This window comes from Dermacentor andersoni, chromosome 4, assembly GCF_023375885.2.
Source record: "Dermacentor andersoni chromosome 4, qqDerAnde1_hic_scaffold, whole genome shotgun sequence".
Taxonomy (NCBI): domain Eukaryota; kingdom Metazoa; phylum Arthropoda; class Arachnida; order Ixodida; family Ixodidae; genus Dermacentor; species Dermacentor andersoni.
The window spans coordinates 184,404,131-184,420,688 of NC_092817.1; the positions used below are offsets into that span (position 1 = coordinate 184,404,131).

Below are 16,558 nucleotides of genomic sequence, written 5' to 3' on the forward strand. Positions count from 1 at the left end.
CGCACGTAGCTCGGCTTGTAACTCTCCAAGAATGACGGCTTCCTAGCATTGCGCGAAACGTACGACAGCTCAGAGGCGGTGACGTGCTCACAGGGCTAGGAGAGGCGAAATAAGCTGTGACATATCGTGACACGCAGAATGTGCGCCAGTGAAATGAAAGAAACAAAAAAGAGCGATAGAAAAGAAAAACGAGACGTCCGGAATCAGCGACTTTCCACTGTCCAGCTGATGTGCCTTGTGACAAGAGCCTTGCGGAGAAGTAAAAACAGACGACTGCCGACAGACTGAAAGACACACTGGCGCGCAATTTTCTCCAGCGTCGTGCCAGTGAAGCAAGCGGTAGGCCGTGACTGGGAGTCACGAAGTAACGAAAAAAAAATGTCGTAGCATTATTTGGTGTGGGGTCGTTAATCGCTTGAGCACGTGTACAACCCGCGCCGGAGGATGCGCACCCTCCTCTCCCGAGCATCTGATCTTTTCTTATGCATCACGTATAAGAGCTCCTGCGTATGCGCTATAGAGGCGTATCGGTGGTTCACAAGTGGCGAAAGACGTCTGCAGGGAACCTCCCTCCCTGCGAGAAAGGCGCATCAGTGGCTCGCACCCGGCTCAAACATATCCTCACCGCTCTACAAGCTTCACCGAATCCCTTCCCACAAGTTCCGGGCAGCAGCTCAGGCCAACTCTACGCTCTACAATGCTTTCTCAGGTACGTGAACCATAGGCAAAATATAGATGAACACGATACCGTAAAGCCATTCTAAACTGTTCCTATTTAATTGTTTTCATGAACGCTCCACGACTGGACAAAAAATTCAACCCACACCCATTTCGTTGGCCCGACACGCAAAGTCACAAAGGCTGCGAAATCTCCCAATCTGCTATGACATATACACGCTGATCATGCGTGACTAAGCTGAACAAAAAAAAGGACGCTCTTTCCGATTCTACACTTTTTTTTTGCCATTAGCTCTCCGCTATTCAGCATTTTGCAGCGCTGCACCGACTTCGTCTGTCACGCGACATCACCAAACCACAAGAACTCACCGCGCCAAAGGGACGTGTACGCAGTAAAGATGCCATTAATATGTCAAGCAAAACTATTTTTTTTTATAGCCAGACAGTGGGAGGAATAGGCGGGTAGGGTTTGGGCTCCATTGCGAAAGCAATAAAAGGTGTCTGGTCGCCAATCGTTCTGGCTCTGGCTACTCGGTGCAGCTGTCAAGAATTAACTGTTTTGTCCACAATAAACGCTTTGACGTGGCAGCATAATGTTATCGGGCCCTTTTACATGTACACGACATCACTCCGCCAACTCTCCTTCTCTATGAATCAGTTATAGCGGCGTTTCTGACCGACCGTCTCACACTGCTACGATTTTCGACCAGCCATCGCAAGCTGAGCAAGGGGACGCGGACCGACCGCAGACGCGGTCGCCACTCTCCTCACCTGGTTATCCACTTTCACTGTGCAAGCTCGGCCCCAGGAAAACACCCTCCACTTTTGTTCCCACCTCCCCTCTTGTCAGCCAATCTGATAAGAGTAATCTGTGAAGGTAAATAATAATAATAATAATATATGGGGTTTTACGTGCCAAAACCACTTTCTGATTATGAGGCACGGCGTAGTGGAGGACTCCGGAAATTTCGACCACCTGGGGTTCTTTAACGTGCACCTAAATCCAAGTACACGGGTGTTTTCGCATTTCGCCCCCATCGAAATGCGGCCGCCGTGGCCGGGATTCGATCCCGCGACCTCGTGCTCAGCAGCCCAACACCATAGCCACTGAGCAACCGCGGCGGGTAATCTGTGAAGGTAGCCAATGCTATTTGCTCTAAACGGAAACATTGACCTCTTACAAACGAGAGCGGCGTTTCATTGCGCTCTTAAAGCTGCTGCCGTTCACCGCCCGATGCATGCGTCACAGGTTACGTAAATTTGACCTCAGAATATTGAAATAATATCAAATTGGGATAAATTTAGGTTATACGGCCTTTGCATACTATCAACAAGCCTAGCAATATAGAACGATGTGCAACACTGTAATTATAGAAAACATTCTTTACCAAAATTTTCCCCGTCATAAAATTCTGCATTTTGGAGGAAGACGGCAGCATGGAAATTCATACAATGTAAAAGGCTAGGCCTATACTAGAAAAAAAAAGGTCCTTGAGCCACAACTTTCGGTAAGATCAAATTCCATCCGATCCTGATGCTACAAGTGTAGGTGATCGGCCAAAGGCAAATAACAATTGGCAATAAGATGTTACGACACAAACTCCGCTGGAGCTGTCTAAGTATGCGTAAGAATTGTGCTACTTGCTCTTCTCCACGCAGCCCGGTGTCATTGTCAATCTTATCAAACTTAATCCGACAAGTGTTAAACTCTTATTAACCCTTATCGGTCGTTGTCAACCTTGTCGACTCGATTCGGCCTTTTCAATCTTTATCGATTGTTATCAAGTTTATCGCTATCAATCTTTATCTAACCTAATCTTTCCTTATCAACCTTATCAGACATGATCGGACCCTTCTCAACCCTTATCGGTCCTTATCAGACTTGACCCAACCCTTGTCAACCCTTATTGGTCCTTATCAACGTTATCAGTATTGCTCCGAACATTATAAGCCCGCATCGCTCTTTCGTTGCTTATTCATCCGCGTCGAGCCATTATCAACCGTGATGAGAGCCATATAAGCCCTCATCACTTCATCACTCCTTGCGATCATTAAAAACTTATTGACTGTATCTGTCTGTGTTGCGCGAAGCGAGGCGCAGGAGTCCTCAGAGCCCGGTGGCGTTTCGGTTGGTGAATGAACGCCCGAAGGGAAGGCACATCACGCGACCACAGAATCACATCGACAATGTGGCGTGCTTGGCACAAAATTTTCCCCAAATCGGAATTTTTCTAACGTCTCGAATGCTCCAAGTCGGGTCTACATGTGGTCCGAATGATGGCTTTTATTCTACAATCACCAAATTTTTCATGAAACCTTCCAGAGACTGTTCTCCTTCGACATTTCTTTTGTACCGCCGCTACAACCCAGACATGTGCTTCAGATTTGCTCACTTTCTACAAGCTTTGGTGCTTAGGCCCGTGGGTAAAACACTCGGCTTCTGAGCGTGAGGGCGTAGGTTAGAAACCCACCACCACCGTCTTTCCTTTCGAATTTATTCTGTTTCTTTATATATTAATTTTGTTATAGCGATTCGTCCTACGTGGCAGACGGGCCGGTTTTCTCGCCGAGTAGGCATAGAAATGCTTACGCATTTAAACTTCCGTAATTCGCCTCGTGTTCACCGCCAACCACCATTAAGTATGTCCGAGAAGCAAATGAGACGGCGAGGAGAGACTATAAGAGGTTCCATCTTCCGCCGATTACCTCTCATCGGTTCCCTTTCCACACGCTTATAACTAATCGCGTCTGTAAGCGTGGCATGATCGAAATGGTATTCACAGGATATTTTAGTCAAGGTGCTATTGCGCTATGCATCAACGCTACATTTCCGACATATTCTATACTAAATAGTTCGTTTATTCATTCGCTCCACGAAACAGGGTCTTACTCACAAAGCAGTCTGCACACCAGAGCTGTTAGTGAGAACAGAGGCCGACCACTAATTAGAGCTGATGTAACGTAGCAAACTGGACCGCGAGTAGCATGGCAGTAAGAGATTGCAACAGCACTTGCTTCAGTCGTCACCTCATGACACGGCACGAGGAGCTCTCTCTCAAATGTTGTGGTCGATAAGGCTAACAATGCGAGTTCAATGTATTAAACGACAGTGCAGAATGAAAACAAAAGTGCACGGAACTGTAAAACGAAGTCCACGAGCAGCACTCATTATGTTAGTTGAACGGTCGTGTCTCCTCATCGAAATGCGCTGCAGCCATAAGTAAGCCGAAATAGCTCGCCCACAATCTCCTACTCAACGAATCAATGAGTTCCCTACCAAGCATACCAATGCCACATGATATCGCAGCATACTCGGTTCTCGCGATTCACTTTCAACATGCTTTTTCCTTTCTGTGTAACGCCCATTCATTGAGTGACTGTTGCCTCAACTCGGCGCAGGTGATCATTATGGCGTGCGCGACCGTGGCCGCAGTCCGGAGCAACGTCGGCACAGTAGCACCCAACTATGGCGGCGCCAGCCAGCAGGTACAACAGCCACAACCTCAACAGGTGAGCTAGACCAGATGAATGGCTTGTACCCGCGTTCGATGCCCGTACAAGCCACTCGGAAGTCATTTTTCATACATGCGGAGCACTTGCGTTAAATAGTGGGGGGCTTACTTTTTACAGCGAGGCTGTCTTTGGATAGGATACAGGATTTTATGTTGTCCGGACGGAAAAAGTCTCCCCTAAAAAGTGAGATTGAAAGAGCCGACAACAAAAGCAAGAGAATATCGTCGCTCGCGTCGGAGCGCGGTTTAACGGCCACCTGTGTCTAAAACGGCGCTCCGCCGCAGCTATTTCTCGGTGAATGTATAACGTAGTGCGTGACGTTGTGTGCACCTGATAACGTGACCAAGGGGAATTTTTGGCACCATTTCACTCCACCGTTGCTATGGGAAGACGGCGCGTGATCCGTACGCCTGAAGAGCAGTGTGTCTACGAGGAGCGACAGCGAGAGCAGCGGCAGGAGAGAGACCGTCGACGTCGTGCCAGCCCGGCAGCCTGAGAAGGGCGTGCCCGCGATGTGGTACGTAAGCGATGAGCATGATCCAAGGACGCATATCGCGACGCCGAAAAGGCTGCGAAGAGGTGTCGACGCCACGAGGGCGCGATGTAGGGATTGGACGGCGCCTACGGAAGGTTCCAAAGAGAATTTCTCGATCAAAACTTCCGATCAAGCTGCCGAGCTCGTGATCGCCTATGATTCGATAACGACCTCTCGGAAGTCAACGCCATACGGTCGGAAGAGCGATGGCAGAAGGCGGTAGATGTGCTGACGCGGTGCTTTCCCGCCGCGAAGGTTGGGTAGTTCTAGTCTGCGGCACGTGTAAGGAGGCGCTGATTTATTTCTTTATTTATTCAGACAGCCTCACAGGCTCCAGCTGGAGTATTGTGTGAGGCGGTATTATACAGTATGTATCTTCATAAGTGGAAGCATTACAAAGAAGGGAAAGAGATAACGAGTGTATCAGACGTATACTAAGGTATATAAAACGAGGAGACGTTACACAACAGTTAGCGGAACGTAATATACACTATCGGAATGAATGTCAACATACACAATGCAAGTGTACATAATTTAACGCCGTCAAATTTTACAAAAGTAATCTAACGGTACATCGCTTTACATTGCCAAATTCAGAAGTTAGCGAGAAGCGTGGACGTAACTAATAGAAAATTGATCAAGCAACTAGTCACGAAAAACTCCGTTACTTCACGACGATACTTAACAGGGTCATGAATGTGGACAACGTTATCAGGGAGACTGTTCCATAATTTGATTGCTAGTGGTAACGCTGGTGAGTTGAAAGTGTTTGTGTAGTCAAGGATAAGTATGAAGGAGCGGTTGTTGCACAAACGGTGAGATGTTCGTAACGGTTGGGAGAGATCGAGGGCGGTTTCATGCTGACGGTTGGTTGTTTTATGAAATAAGCAGACTAAAGCAATCGTTCTGCGTGATTCTAAGAAGGATAGGGACAGCGAATATTTAATATTAGTAACACTGGAATGATGGTGTAGTCTGTAGCGATGAAACGAGCGGCGCGATTTTGAACACGTTCAAGAGCGTTCAAGAACGTGTACAGAGGGTCTACTAAAGGGTGCGGTTCCGTGTTTCTCGACTACGAACGGTTATGTGTGTGCCGGCCCATCTTCCGAAGCTCGCCGCCGATCGGACCAGCTTTGCTGCTCACAGACGGAAATGGTTCACGATTTTTTTATTGGTTCTGTACGTGCGCGCGTGGGTGCGTGAGTACATGTCAGTGCGCCCTTTTAGCTCTGAAGCAACCGACTTACATTAATTATCAACTAGTCCAGCAACAAATTGTTCTAGCAACACACCGCATTGCGTACGCGAAAACGCATCATGCATCAGGCGTGTGTGCAGCACGTATCCTTTGTCGCACTTCCCACTGGATACACTCTGCCATCTAGCCCCGCCGCTAAATCCACGCGTAGCTTCTGTGAGAATATATATTCATACAATATTGAATATGTATGACGCGGGTTCATTCCACCCGGTACGAACTTTAACGGATATGTTTTGTCATTGAGGAGGGGCACGTGCCCAGTCAGTCAAGTTGAAGCGGTTCATTGAAGAGTGCCGCACACCCAGTGTCACATACCGAGTGATCTAAGTTGGACCGACGGCTCTTCTCAAATCCGGTTCCCTAATCACAGCAGCACGATGCTCATCTCATTAGGCCATGGAGTACACAACTCATGCTGGGAGAAAAATGGCTCGAGACAGAGCTACCGGAAAGTCCGTGAAGTATCCTAAGATGCTAATCCCATTAAAATTGTAATAGTATGTATTGCTAATCGCACTAGGACGCAAAAGAATGGTCACTGAAAAGACGCAGTTATTGTGTAATCTGATGGGTTTAGTATTCCCAACGAAGACGAATTGAGAAGGGATACGCTTCAGCAGCTTAAGAAGCGAACAAGAAAGAATCATGCGGATCCCACGCGCTGTGGGAATCGAAATCAGCGAAGCTTTCTGTGTTGTTTGCTTTGATTGACAAGAATTAGCGGTTATATTAAAGGCGAATGTTTCATTTTTTCAGCGTTTAGTGCAATACGAGAGTGGTGAGTTGACGGTACAGGTTACCTTATGCGCACCACTGCTGTTTGTCCGCGTACTACACAGAACTTAGCGAGACGTGTTTTTATAAGACGTTGTTCTGCGCCACGGTTCATAATTTCCGAGAAGGTTAGCACCATGATTGCCGCACACCGCATATCGCATCGTGGCAGGAGTGTGAAACTATAATTTAATTACGGGGCTGTACGTGCCAAAACCACAATATGGTTATGAAGCACGCTGTTGTGACGGATGCCGGATTAATTTTGACCCCGTGGGGTTCTTTAAAGTGCACTTAAATCAATGTGCAAGGGAGCTTTTGTGTCTCGCATCCCTCGAAATCTGGCTGCTGCAGTCGGGGTCGAACCCGCGTCCTCTAGGAATGCCATAGCCGCAGAGCTACCGCGACGGACAGAGAAATACTTATTTGACGTGCGGCCGCTTCCGTAGTGTCGCCTAGGCGCTACGGTGCTTTAACGCGGCTTTGCTTCTGCACGCCGTGCATCAGTTGTCCGCTTGACAAATTGCAGGACGTTTATATTCATAAACAGAAGAAACGTACTGGATAAAACCTTGAACTCAAATTTATGCGGTTTGTCGGCAACCGCTGTCGTATCTAGTAGTAGCGCTTCGTTGCCTTTTTACGTCGTCTTTCTGTAACCCGCTCTCGCCCCACGTACTATGGTAGCTGTCAGCGAAGAGTGGCAAAGATTTTATTCACGTATTTCGTGACTGCGTTCGGTTCTACCCGTTCTCTGCCTCCACTGCCTACCTCCTCTCTACCATTCTACCTACGTCCCCTCCCGACTGCTTCAGAAAGGTAAGCGCTGTAGTTTCTGCAATGCTTGTGCGGTAGGACACGGATAATCACAGCTGATATTGGGGTGGCGCTTAGCGAGCGTCAGAGGACATTGTGTACATTCAACGTGTTGCAAACACGTCGACTGTCAAAGGAAGTCAAACGAGCTGTCCGCGTCTCCTTTTTTTCTCTGCCACGCTCTTTCCATGTACATGCAATCTCTGGACCACCTCCTGATGCGGCGTGGAAAAAAAAAACAGCAGCAGCACAGCAGTGGAGAAGTTGAAGGAAGAGGCGAATAGACCTTTGCTTTAAAAGAAATAAAAGCCGTGGTTCAAAAGAAACTGCGCTCTATGAAGAGGTGTCAGTATAAGAGTAAATAGTGCAAGTAGGTAGTGAAAGTAATTAGTAAAAATGAAGATTTAGTCAAAAAATATATAATCGTTTCAAACGCCACTTGCTATTCGCCGAGACATTTTTTCCCAATAAGCCACTAAAGAAGGCCTCACTAAAATTAATAGGTCAGTGGCTAGCATGGAACTTCTACTGTTTATTTTTTGCTGGTATATACACAACTGTGTACACGGTGTCATCATGGTCGCATAATTGACCGATGCGTCTCAAGCGTGAAAACTGAAAAAGCAGTTATCGTTTTTAGTCAGGCAGAGCGACACATCCTCAGTGGGCCTTGGAAGTACCCTGTTTTATGGCTAGGCGGCCCTGAGCTCGCACTGCATCTGTCAACGTCACGAGCTCTGGCCGTGGTCTTCTCCTTCTCTTGTTCGGATATTCTCTTCTCTTGTTCGGATGCCATATTCATGTTCACGTGTTTTGTTCGAACTCCAACTACTTGTCGCTTCAAAAATGACTTTGAAGATAAGCTCACTCATGCACGCTAAATAGTTTGTTGTCTGCTGGTTTCATCCGCATTCAAGAGGCTTTCATGTTGCCCGCCGAGCGCAGTATTGGTGCTGGCAGAAGGGAGCAGGGGTGCTCTATTAGTCAAAGTATATTTAAGGATATGCCGCTGTAAGTGTTCTTCCACTGTAAAAAAATTTTCTATGATCTCTGCGTATTGCAAGTGAGCTTCGTCTGCGTTTGCAACGCGAGCCGAACTGACGAACTGCACTCCGGCTCACATCATCCTCCTCGTCGTCAATTGGGTTGACGCCCAACACTTTTCCGGTGCAATGTTCGGCAGGCGTTCGTCCGAGCATTCATTTTCCGCATCGTCATGTTTCTTCTCGTAGAACGAGGTCGAAAGAAGAGCAACAAACGTTGAAGCAAAATTTCACGATAATGCTACAATGCAAGGTGATTTTACGAAGGTACCATCGTACAGTTCCCCATCTAAATGTTTGCCTTCATAGTTCTGGTTTGTAGATAACTTACCTCCACCCTTTCGTAAAAAAAAAAAAATATTGACCATTTCTTTCTTTATTGCGGTCGCGTCTCCACCCCCTGCACAATGCTTCTCGTATATCGGGCTGGTAATCTGGGTTTAGCACTTACAACACCTAGCATATTGTCCTTTGGGGTCTGTCCACTCTGCACAAGCAGCGGGTCTTATTACTGCTTGGCGTAATACAAGTGGCACGTGCGGAAAAGTTGTGTGGCTACCGTACGTCGTTTGCACTCTTATTTTTTGATATGTTTGTGAATGAGGCATGTTAAAAGTTCGTTTATTAAAAGTTTGGGAAAAGTTTGGTTGCCTAAGTTTTCGTATTTGATTGCTTGCTTTTTGCCCGTCTTTCTTTTTTGTGCACTTTTGATTCAGTCCCCTTGGTGGATATGAGCGATGTGTTGAGGCCTATACACCACCAACAGCATACAAGCGCTTCATCAGCTGGAGCCGTGCTTCGCGCTGCAGGCCCCTTCACGTATAGTGTTCCAACGCGTGAACCATGACGCTTTGTACATGTTCATGATCATGCACAGATTCCGGCACGGCGAGGACGCCTGGTGCATGCGGGTGTTCTAATTTGACCTCGCGAGACTATCATGATTCTTACATGCACGGGTAATTCCTTGAAAGCCCTTGACAGCGAGGAAAATTCATGTACCATTGGAAAGAGCTGATCTGGCGACGCCGCACTACATGTTTCCGCAGTGGATAGTTTGCGCAATAGATTTGCTCGCATTCGCTATTGGCGCATTACCCGCCAAATTTTCAAGGCGAGAAGTGCGGAATTCGACTGGAACCGCGAAATTAATTACATCTGTAACACGTTGCAGAACAAAGTTCAGCATTCAAAAAGGCAACCACAGGAAAAGGCGACGGAGATGGAAACAGCGCTTTTTCCGTCTCCGTTGCCTTTTCCTGTGTTTTTTTTTTTTTTTTGAACGCGCAACTTGGTTGTTCAAAGCAATGCAACAACAAGCCGAGCAAGAAGTTGTTCTAAAATATCTGCTTAACACGCTCGGCGGAAAACGTGTACATACCATTCCAAAGGGATAAAACACATTAATGAACGAATAAAACGCAACACTAAACGCAACACTCTCATCATATGGAAGACCGCAAACGTCGTCTTGCCGTTTGCATACCAACTAGATTCGAAAATTCCTTTTTGAAGCATTTACGCGTCTTGGTTGCATGAGCAGGCGTAAACACTTTTGAAAGAGCTCTGGTATCTTCAAGGCGTACTAATGGCCACAATATAAAAGGTCATTGTATTGGGTCATTTATGCGCCTAACAAAATCCCGTTCGCGCTTATTCAGTTGTCGCCAGTATTTGTCAGCGCCAGCATGCACTGCCAGCGCAGACCGCACCGCTCGTTGAAGCGTGGAAGCAAATGCCGACATACAACGCTGCAAATTCCAAAAATATAAGCTATGACAGTTTTGGTGCAGTGCCCAGTTTCGCTGGGGAATTTCACGTGAATCGCAGTGCCGCTTCACGTAGAACAGCGATGCACAACACATGAAAGAGAAATAGCACCACTGTTGACAAGATGAGCCGTGATTGCGACGCCAGGTTAAGCAACGAGCACAATTACGTTACTGCCCTAAATTGCTATTATAGTGTTCTACATATGACAGACGCTCAGTTCGACTGCCTTTGATCACCGCTTTAGTACTAACTACAATATCTTTGTAATAATAATAATAATAATAATAATAATAATAATAATAATAATGTAAAACGCAAGGGAACAGCAAACATCAAGACTGCACATTTATTTCTAAGTCATCATTTGCGGATAGATGTCTCCAAAAGTGATGCGAAATTAAAAGTGGTGGTCCTATAGATTGCGTTTTAAACAACTTTAACTGCGCCGTAAGTACGGTAAGAAGCAACGAAATAAAAAAAGAATGCAACCCCTTAATAGCACGCTGCCGCGGCTAGGAGCCGAAAGCTACCTGATTGTTGGATAATCCCCCAGAGCGGTCATGTATCCCTTGTACGACGGACTACAAATACGAGCACGTGGTTCACTTATTATGATAATAATAATAATTTTGATGATGTAAAACCATGGCCTTTGCCCACAAACGGTATTGGTCATTGGCTGCGTGCAAAAAATACATAAATATCAATAGACATTTTAAGCTCAATAGGTGAAACAACGAAGCCTGAAAAATAATAATATTGTGAGGGATCAATCAAAGTCAAATTATATCATTTTATTGTTTTATTTAAAAGACTAATTATCGAAACATAAATCTACCAGACTAAAACAGACAAAAAATGTATAATATAACAATAAAGCTAACTTAATTTAGTCGGCAGGATCGACAAGTGGAGTTTTCAATGGCGTTTCCTACATTCATGTGCGCGTACCCCCTTGTGAATCTCCCAAAAGGCAGCACAGGCACATTCCAGGGCAGCCCAAGGTAGCGCAGTGAAATGTATAGTTAATTCCTCCTCAGGGAGACGTACCGGCGAGTCAGTAAAAATTATCAGATGTTTAAATTTCTTTTACAATTTCAAGTAATTTTTCTTACCTTCCTCCCTTCCTCTGTCTCTTCAATTTCATTACAAAGGTACATAGTGAAGAGAGCGCTAGGCCTGATTTGTGCAAATAAAAAAAAATTTTGCGGTGAAACGCTACATCGCTGCTTCTGGAGCAAGAGCTTTAGTGTCAAGTTTTACATAATTTTCTATTCAACGGGCAGTTACATGTTGTTATACTCTACTGAGGATGTCCGAGCGGATTTCGTGTTGAAAGGAATATACTTACGTGACCTGGATGACATGATGAATCCTGATATAACTGATATGCTGTGTTCTTCCCACATTTTCTCTTGCCAAAGCAGCCTCTGTTCCAGTACCATCCGAGCTTCTACCCACCACCGCTGCCCTACCCGCCCTTCCCCTACTCGCTGAGCCCTTACCAGCTGAGTCACTACCAGCCGGAGCTGTGTCCTCCGCAGCAGCCTCACCACGGTCTCCGCGGCCTGTCCGGTCACATGAGCTTCATGCCAACCAACGATGGCGGGTTCTTCTTCAACAATCCCAGGAGCCCGGCTGACTTGGGCCAATACCGCCATTCGGCGGGAGAGCGCGACTCCAGCGAGCCGGTCATCATGGGCCTGGGACGCAGCAACGGCGCGGTTGGCCACAGTGGTGGAAGCCCCGTGCGCGCCCGACGCCACGTGCCGTTTTCTGGTCATCATGCCAAGCACTGAACGGAGAAAGCCACGACGGGGCCACCACGGCCACCGGAGCCTTGCCAATCACCGTTCCTCCCGTTCATCACCTGCGCGTTGCCTTTGCTCCTCCTTTCCTCCCGGTCCCTCTCACGTGCCATCAAATAAACAAAATTTGTATCGAGAAAGCCACGCTTACTTGCTTCGAATATGAGCCGCTTCTTCTCACTCTTGAAGGACAAATGCAAGAAAATTGCGGACACCGTAAGATCCCTAGTTCCAAATAGTGTGTATAGACAAACAGTGAGCTCCACGTGGTATTTCGGATTTGAAGTACGAGTATTGCGAGAAGAACTCTCGCAAGAGTTGACGTCTTTTATACCAAAACTGAAAAAAAAGAGCTCTTTCATTACCGTAAAAGCACAGTAATTTGGGCCAGTTGGTGCGATGGCATCATGAAGATCAGCGCTGAAAGACAAGGAACAAGAAAAAATATGCACATCGCACGCACTGTGGGAATCGATGTAAGCGAAGCTTTGTCTGCTGTTTGCCTTCATTGGCGTTATTTGGCGGTGATATATCCACGGCATACGACAGTCGTGACGTGATGTGAAATGTCACCTTGCCTTCCCCGCTTGTGTTTGTTGTTCTTGCTCGGGTTGACTCTTTATACGAGCCTTCGTCGCCTCGTCACCAAATGCACGCTTCCGCGCCATTCTGGGTAGTAGCGTTGTAACTCACAAAACTGCCTCCTCTCTCTCTCTGTTCCCTCAATAACATTCCCCACATCTTCTTCCTCTACTGTCGTCGCTGTTGCGGGTGAGCACTGAGACAAGCGCTGCAGCTCCTGCACTGCATTTGAGGGGGTCACGCCTAGTTACAGCGTCCAGAGGGCATTGTGCCCATGCGACCCGGCGTAAATGTTGGCACCAGCTTCTCGGGTCGTCTTTCCTTTGTGCCACACTCCTGTCATACTAACGCGACAGCGTTTCGCAGATGATCCGGTGTCGACGCCGCATGCGCCGCTTGACTTCGCCACCACAACCACGCAGCTCCTGCACGTGGCGCATACCTTGTCTTAAATTCCTTACAGCGTTAGTCCTCCGAATTTTGAGAATGACAGCTCGTAAACAAATGTCATGAAACAGAACACCGACAGCGTATGCCTTTTATGTTTTCGTGACATGGCCACGTCTCAACCAAGTCCCGACGCGGCCGGCGTTAGTGGCGTGCAAGACCACAAAAGCAGCAGCAGCAGCAACGGCGAGAAAGAAACAAAGAAAGCTTCGGTTTAAAAAAGGACGGCACGTCGTTGGACTTGCAAATAAGCTTAGCTGCAAAAAAAGAAAAAAGAAAAGAAGATAGGGTAGATACCATTCTCAATAAAGGTCCAAGTCAATACGAAGCATTTCTCCCCTTCACGTGACGAAAAGCCCGAGTGGACTCACATCGTCCCGGAGAAAGTCACTCGAGGACGACGATGCACATTCACAGACCGCGACACTCCGACGCCGTACGATCGGAACAAGAGGTGGTCGCAGGTGCTAGACGCCCCACCACATTCGTCTTCGAGAGAGAGAGAGAGAAGACAAGAAAGACAAAGAGGTTAACCAGACGCATGTCCTGCACTGGGGGAAGGGGGTAGGAAGGGGTAGAAGGGGGTATAGAAAGCGCTTTTGCAGGTACCCGTCCGCATCCCGCAAGTGGAGGTCCTGTAATGAGAGGCGCTGTCGGATCAGCGGTCGTTCGCTCGGGTTGCAGTTGTTTTTGGCCGCATGTAGCCTCTCTTTTTGCTCGCACTTCACGGCCAGGCGTACCTCGTCGGCCCGTCGATACGTCTCCTGTCTAGCCACTTGCGTACGCGTCGCGTGCCTCTGCAGTCTCTGCTTCATACTTTCGAGAGCTCTTCGTGATATCTGCATATAGAGGCCTACGCGCAACGTGGGGCAGCTAGCGCAACCAAGCCGCGCCTATCTATGGCGCGCGCGGGCGAATGGAGCAAGGAGAGGAGGCCAGATGCGAGCTGGTGTCTGGAAGAGCGCGCGTCGGCGGGTGGGGCAAGCTGGTGCCGACTCAATGGCGGCCAGCGAGCACGGCGTGCGTGCGCATCCTCGACGGATTCCGTGACCTTGGCCGGCTTCGTGTTTGACCTTGGCTACGACGAGGTGAAGACATGCTTTGCATTTAGACCAACTAATGTATAGACACAAAAATCCCGAGGTGCGCGCTGAGTTGTGCGCAAGTCACAAGTACGTAGCAAAACCGAACGAACATAACCCCTGGTAAGCGAAACCAAAAGGATACAGTCACTTTACACTTCGAACATGACAACCGTGCCAGTCAATGGAAGCTTCTTTTGAGATAAAAAAAATTCTTTATTGTGCAGGATGAATGATAACCTGCTCGCGCGTTTATCCCTCAGCCTGTTATTTATACGGGAAGTCTCGATGCCATCGCGCGTATTGTTATCGTTTTTTTAATATATAGTGTCTTGGAACACCGCTTCAAAACCGCATTTTACACAATGATAGGCCAGATTAGACAATTTCTCTTTGAATGAGCTTGCATTAGGAGTGTGAACGTAAGAAAAAAATAGCAGTTTCGCCCGAAGGGTGTAGCAATGACTGAAATCGCAAGCTTTCGCGTTCTGCTTGAATTTCTCGGACAGTGTTCTAAATATCCGCAGTTGCGGACGCGACATACGTAACCGCGCCAATATTTCTGCCACCCTGCAATGTATTAAAGCGCCGTGTATGTCCTGTAATGACATCGCACGGGCGCCACTACTACGCTGGCCGTGAAGAGCAGTGATAGTATAAAATTACAACACTCTCAGGTTTCAACACTGACATTGTTTTTCACATTTCTTTCCCGTGTTAAGATGCACGTGTTACGCTAGTTCACGAGTTGCGTGAAGCCATGAGGCAAAAAACGGTGTTCCATATCTGCCCTCCATGGTAGCATTTCCAACTAGAAATAAAAAGCACCCTCCGGAGTTTCCAGAGGGGAGGGCGAGTCCCGCCGAGCGATGCCGGAGACCCACCTCCCCCCCGCCCCCCCTTTCTACACACCTCAAGTGCCATTACCAGAGCTTTGTCACCCACATCATTTCAGGTTTCTTTTGACTTTCCTCGACCTTTTCACTTGAAAGTTTACTGGAGCTATAGCTTACTGCATCATTGTGGGCGCGGACGTGCACGGCTTTTAATTCTTACTTTCGCTTTATTTCTGGAAATCCTGACAATAGGAGTACACGCGCATTAGAAGCAGTAGCGGCGGTTGCCTCATCCGTATTTTCTTACTTCGACATTGTTTCAAATTTCCACTGTAAATACACACAATATATTTAGATATACGCACAGGACAAAGTTTATTGTATTTTTGAAAGAGATGGAGGTGACCAGTTAAAAATTATTTCTAGAGGCATGGATAGCCTATGCGTAGAGAATGAATATGTTGCTGTATCTTCCCCACGCTTCAAATTATTTGCGTGCTTTTTTTACCATAAGAAAGACCTACAGACTTCAGGGACCCCTTCAGCAGTCTTTTATCAATGGTGTGTGAAATGCACGCGAATGTTGTTTGTCTGAGTATTCCTTCTCTTTCCAGTAAGCAGTGCTAACGACTCATAAAAAAAAAAACATTTCTAATAATTTACAACATTTATTTGGGATGAAAACATCGTCACGCGCATGCACAGGTCACAAATATATACAGAGTGTCCCGATTAACTATCATGCACCAAGATTTAAAAAAAAAAGCGATGCCTTACTCGAAGAAAACCTAGTGCATATTGTTTACAGTACAGTGGAGTAGCTGCCAGTAATTTTTTTCGTTACTGAGATTTGATTAGGTAATTGTAATTAATTACCTAACTCGAGACGTACTATCCTGATTATCAAAGTGTCAATGAGCATCTGAAGGCACAGCCAAGGGACATCTAAATGCGGTATTTTAAGCGAAGCATTAATTGCGTACTAATTTTCCCTATAGACTGGGAAATAAACCGCGCGAAATATGGGGAATACCACGTGAATGCGCTACCACCCAGATCGTAAAGCAGCGCCTTCGAACAGGCTGTCTTTGAGTTGTACAGAACGAAATAAAGGAAATAAAGAAAAACATCGTGATCGAGCTGGTTCCTTATCTGGCGCACCCCAGCCGAAGTAACACGTCGCGTTTGGTGTTAGTTGGAAATAAGCTGTGATAGCTGTTGTCTTAGCATAGGTAAAGTGCACGGATGTCTTTTTTTTTCTTTTGCCACAAAACCTATCAAGACAAAACCTAATTGACAACGTCAGTGCAAAGGCTTAAGGGTGTGTTTTGTTTCGTCCCAGTCGCCATGTGTTTCTCTAATGAGCAGAAGGTAAACAAGATCCTTGCCTTGGGATTTGCAAATGGC

The 16,558-nt window shown here is 46.9% G+C and overlaps 1 protein-coding gene across 2 annotated transcripts; it reads left to right on the plus strand.

The window, feature by feature from the left end:
• The first annotated feature begins 421 nt into the window (after positions 1-421).
• On the plus strand, positions 422-12,344 carry LOC126530485 (uncharacterized). 2 transcript variants are annotated; one of them, XM_055070323.2, is made up of 3 exons: positions 422-709; positions 4,078-4,188; positions 11,821-12,344. In XM_055070323.2, the coding sequence occupies exons 1-3, from the start codon at positions 698-700 to the stop codon at positions 12,193-12,195; spliced, it is 498 nt and encodes a 165-aa protein (XP_054926298.2). In that variant the 5' UTR covers positions 422-697; the 3' UTR covers positions 12,196-12,344. The 2 variants fall into 2 exon arrangements, with proteins under 2 accessions (XP_054926298.2, XP_050033714.2); XM_050177757.3 differs by having other exon boundaries at positions 498-709; positions 11,824-12,344.
• Positions 12,345-16,558: the final 4,214 nt, after the last annotated feature.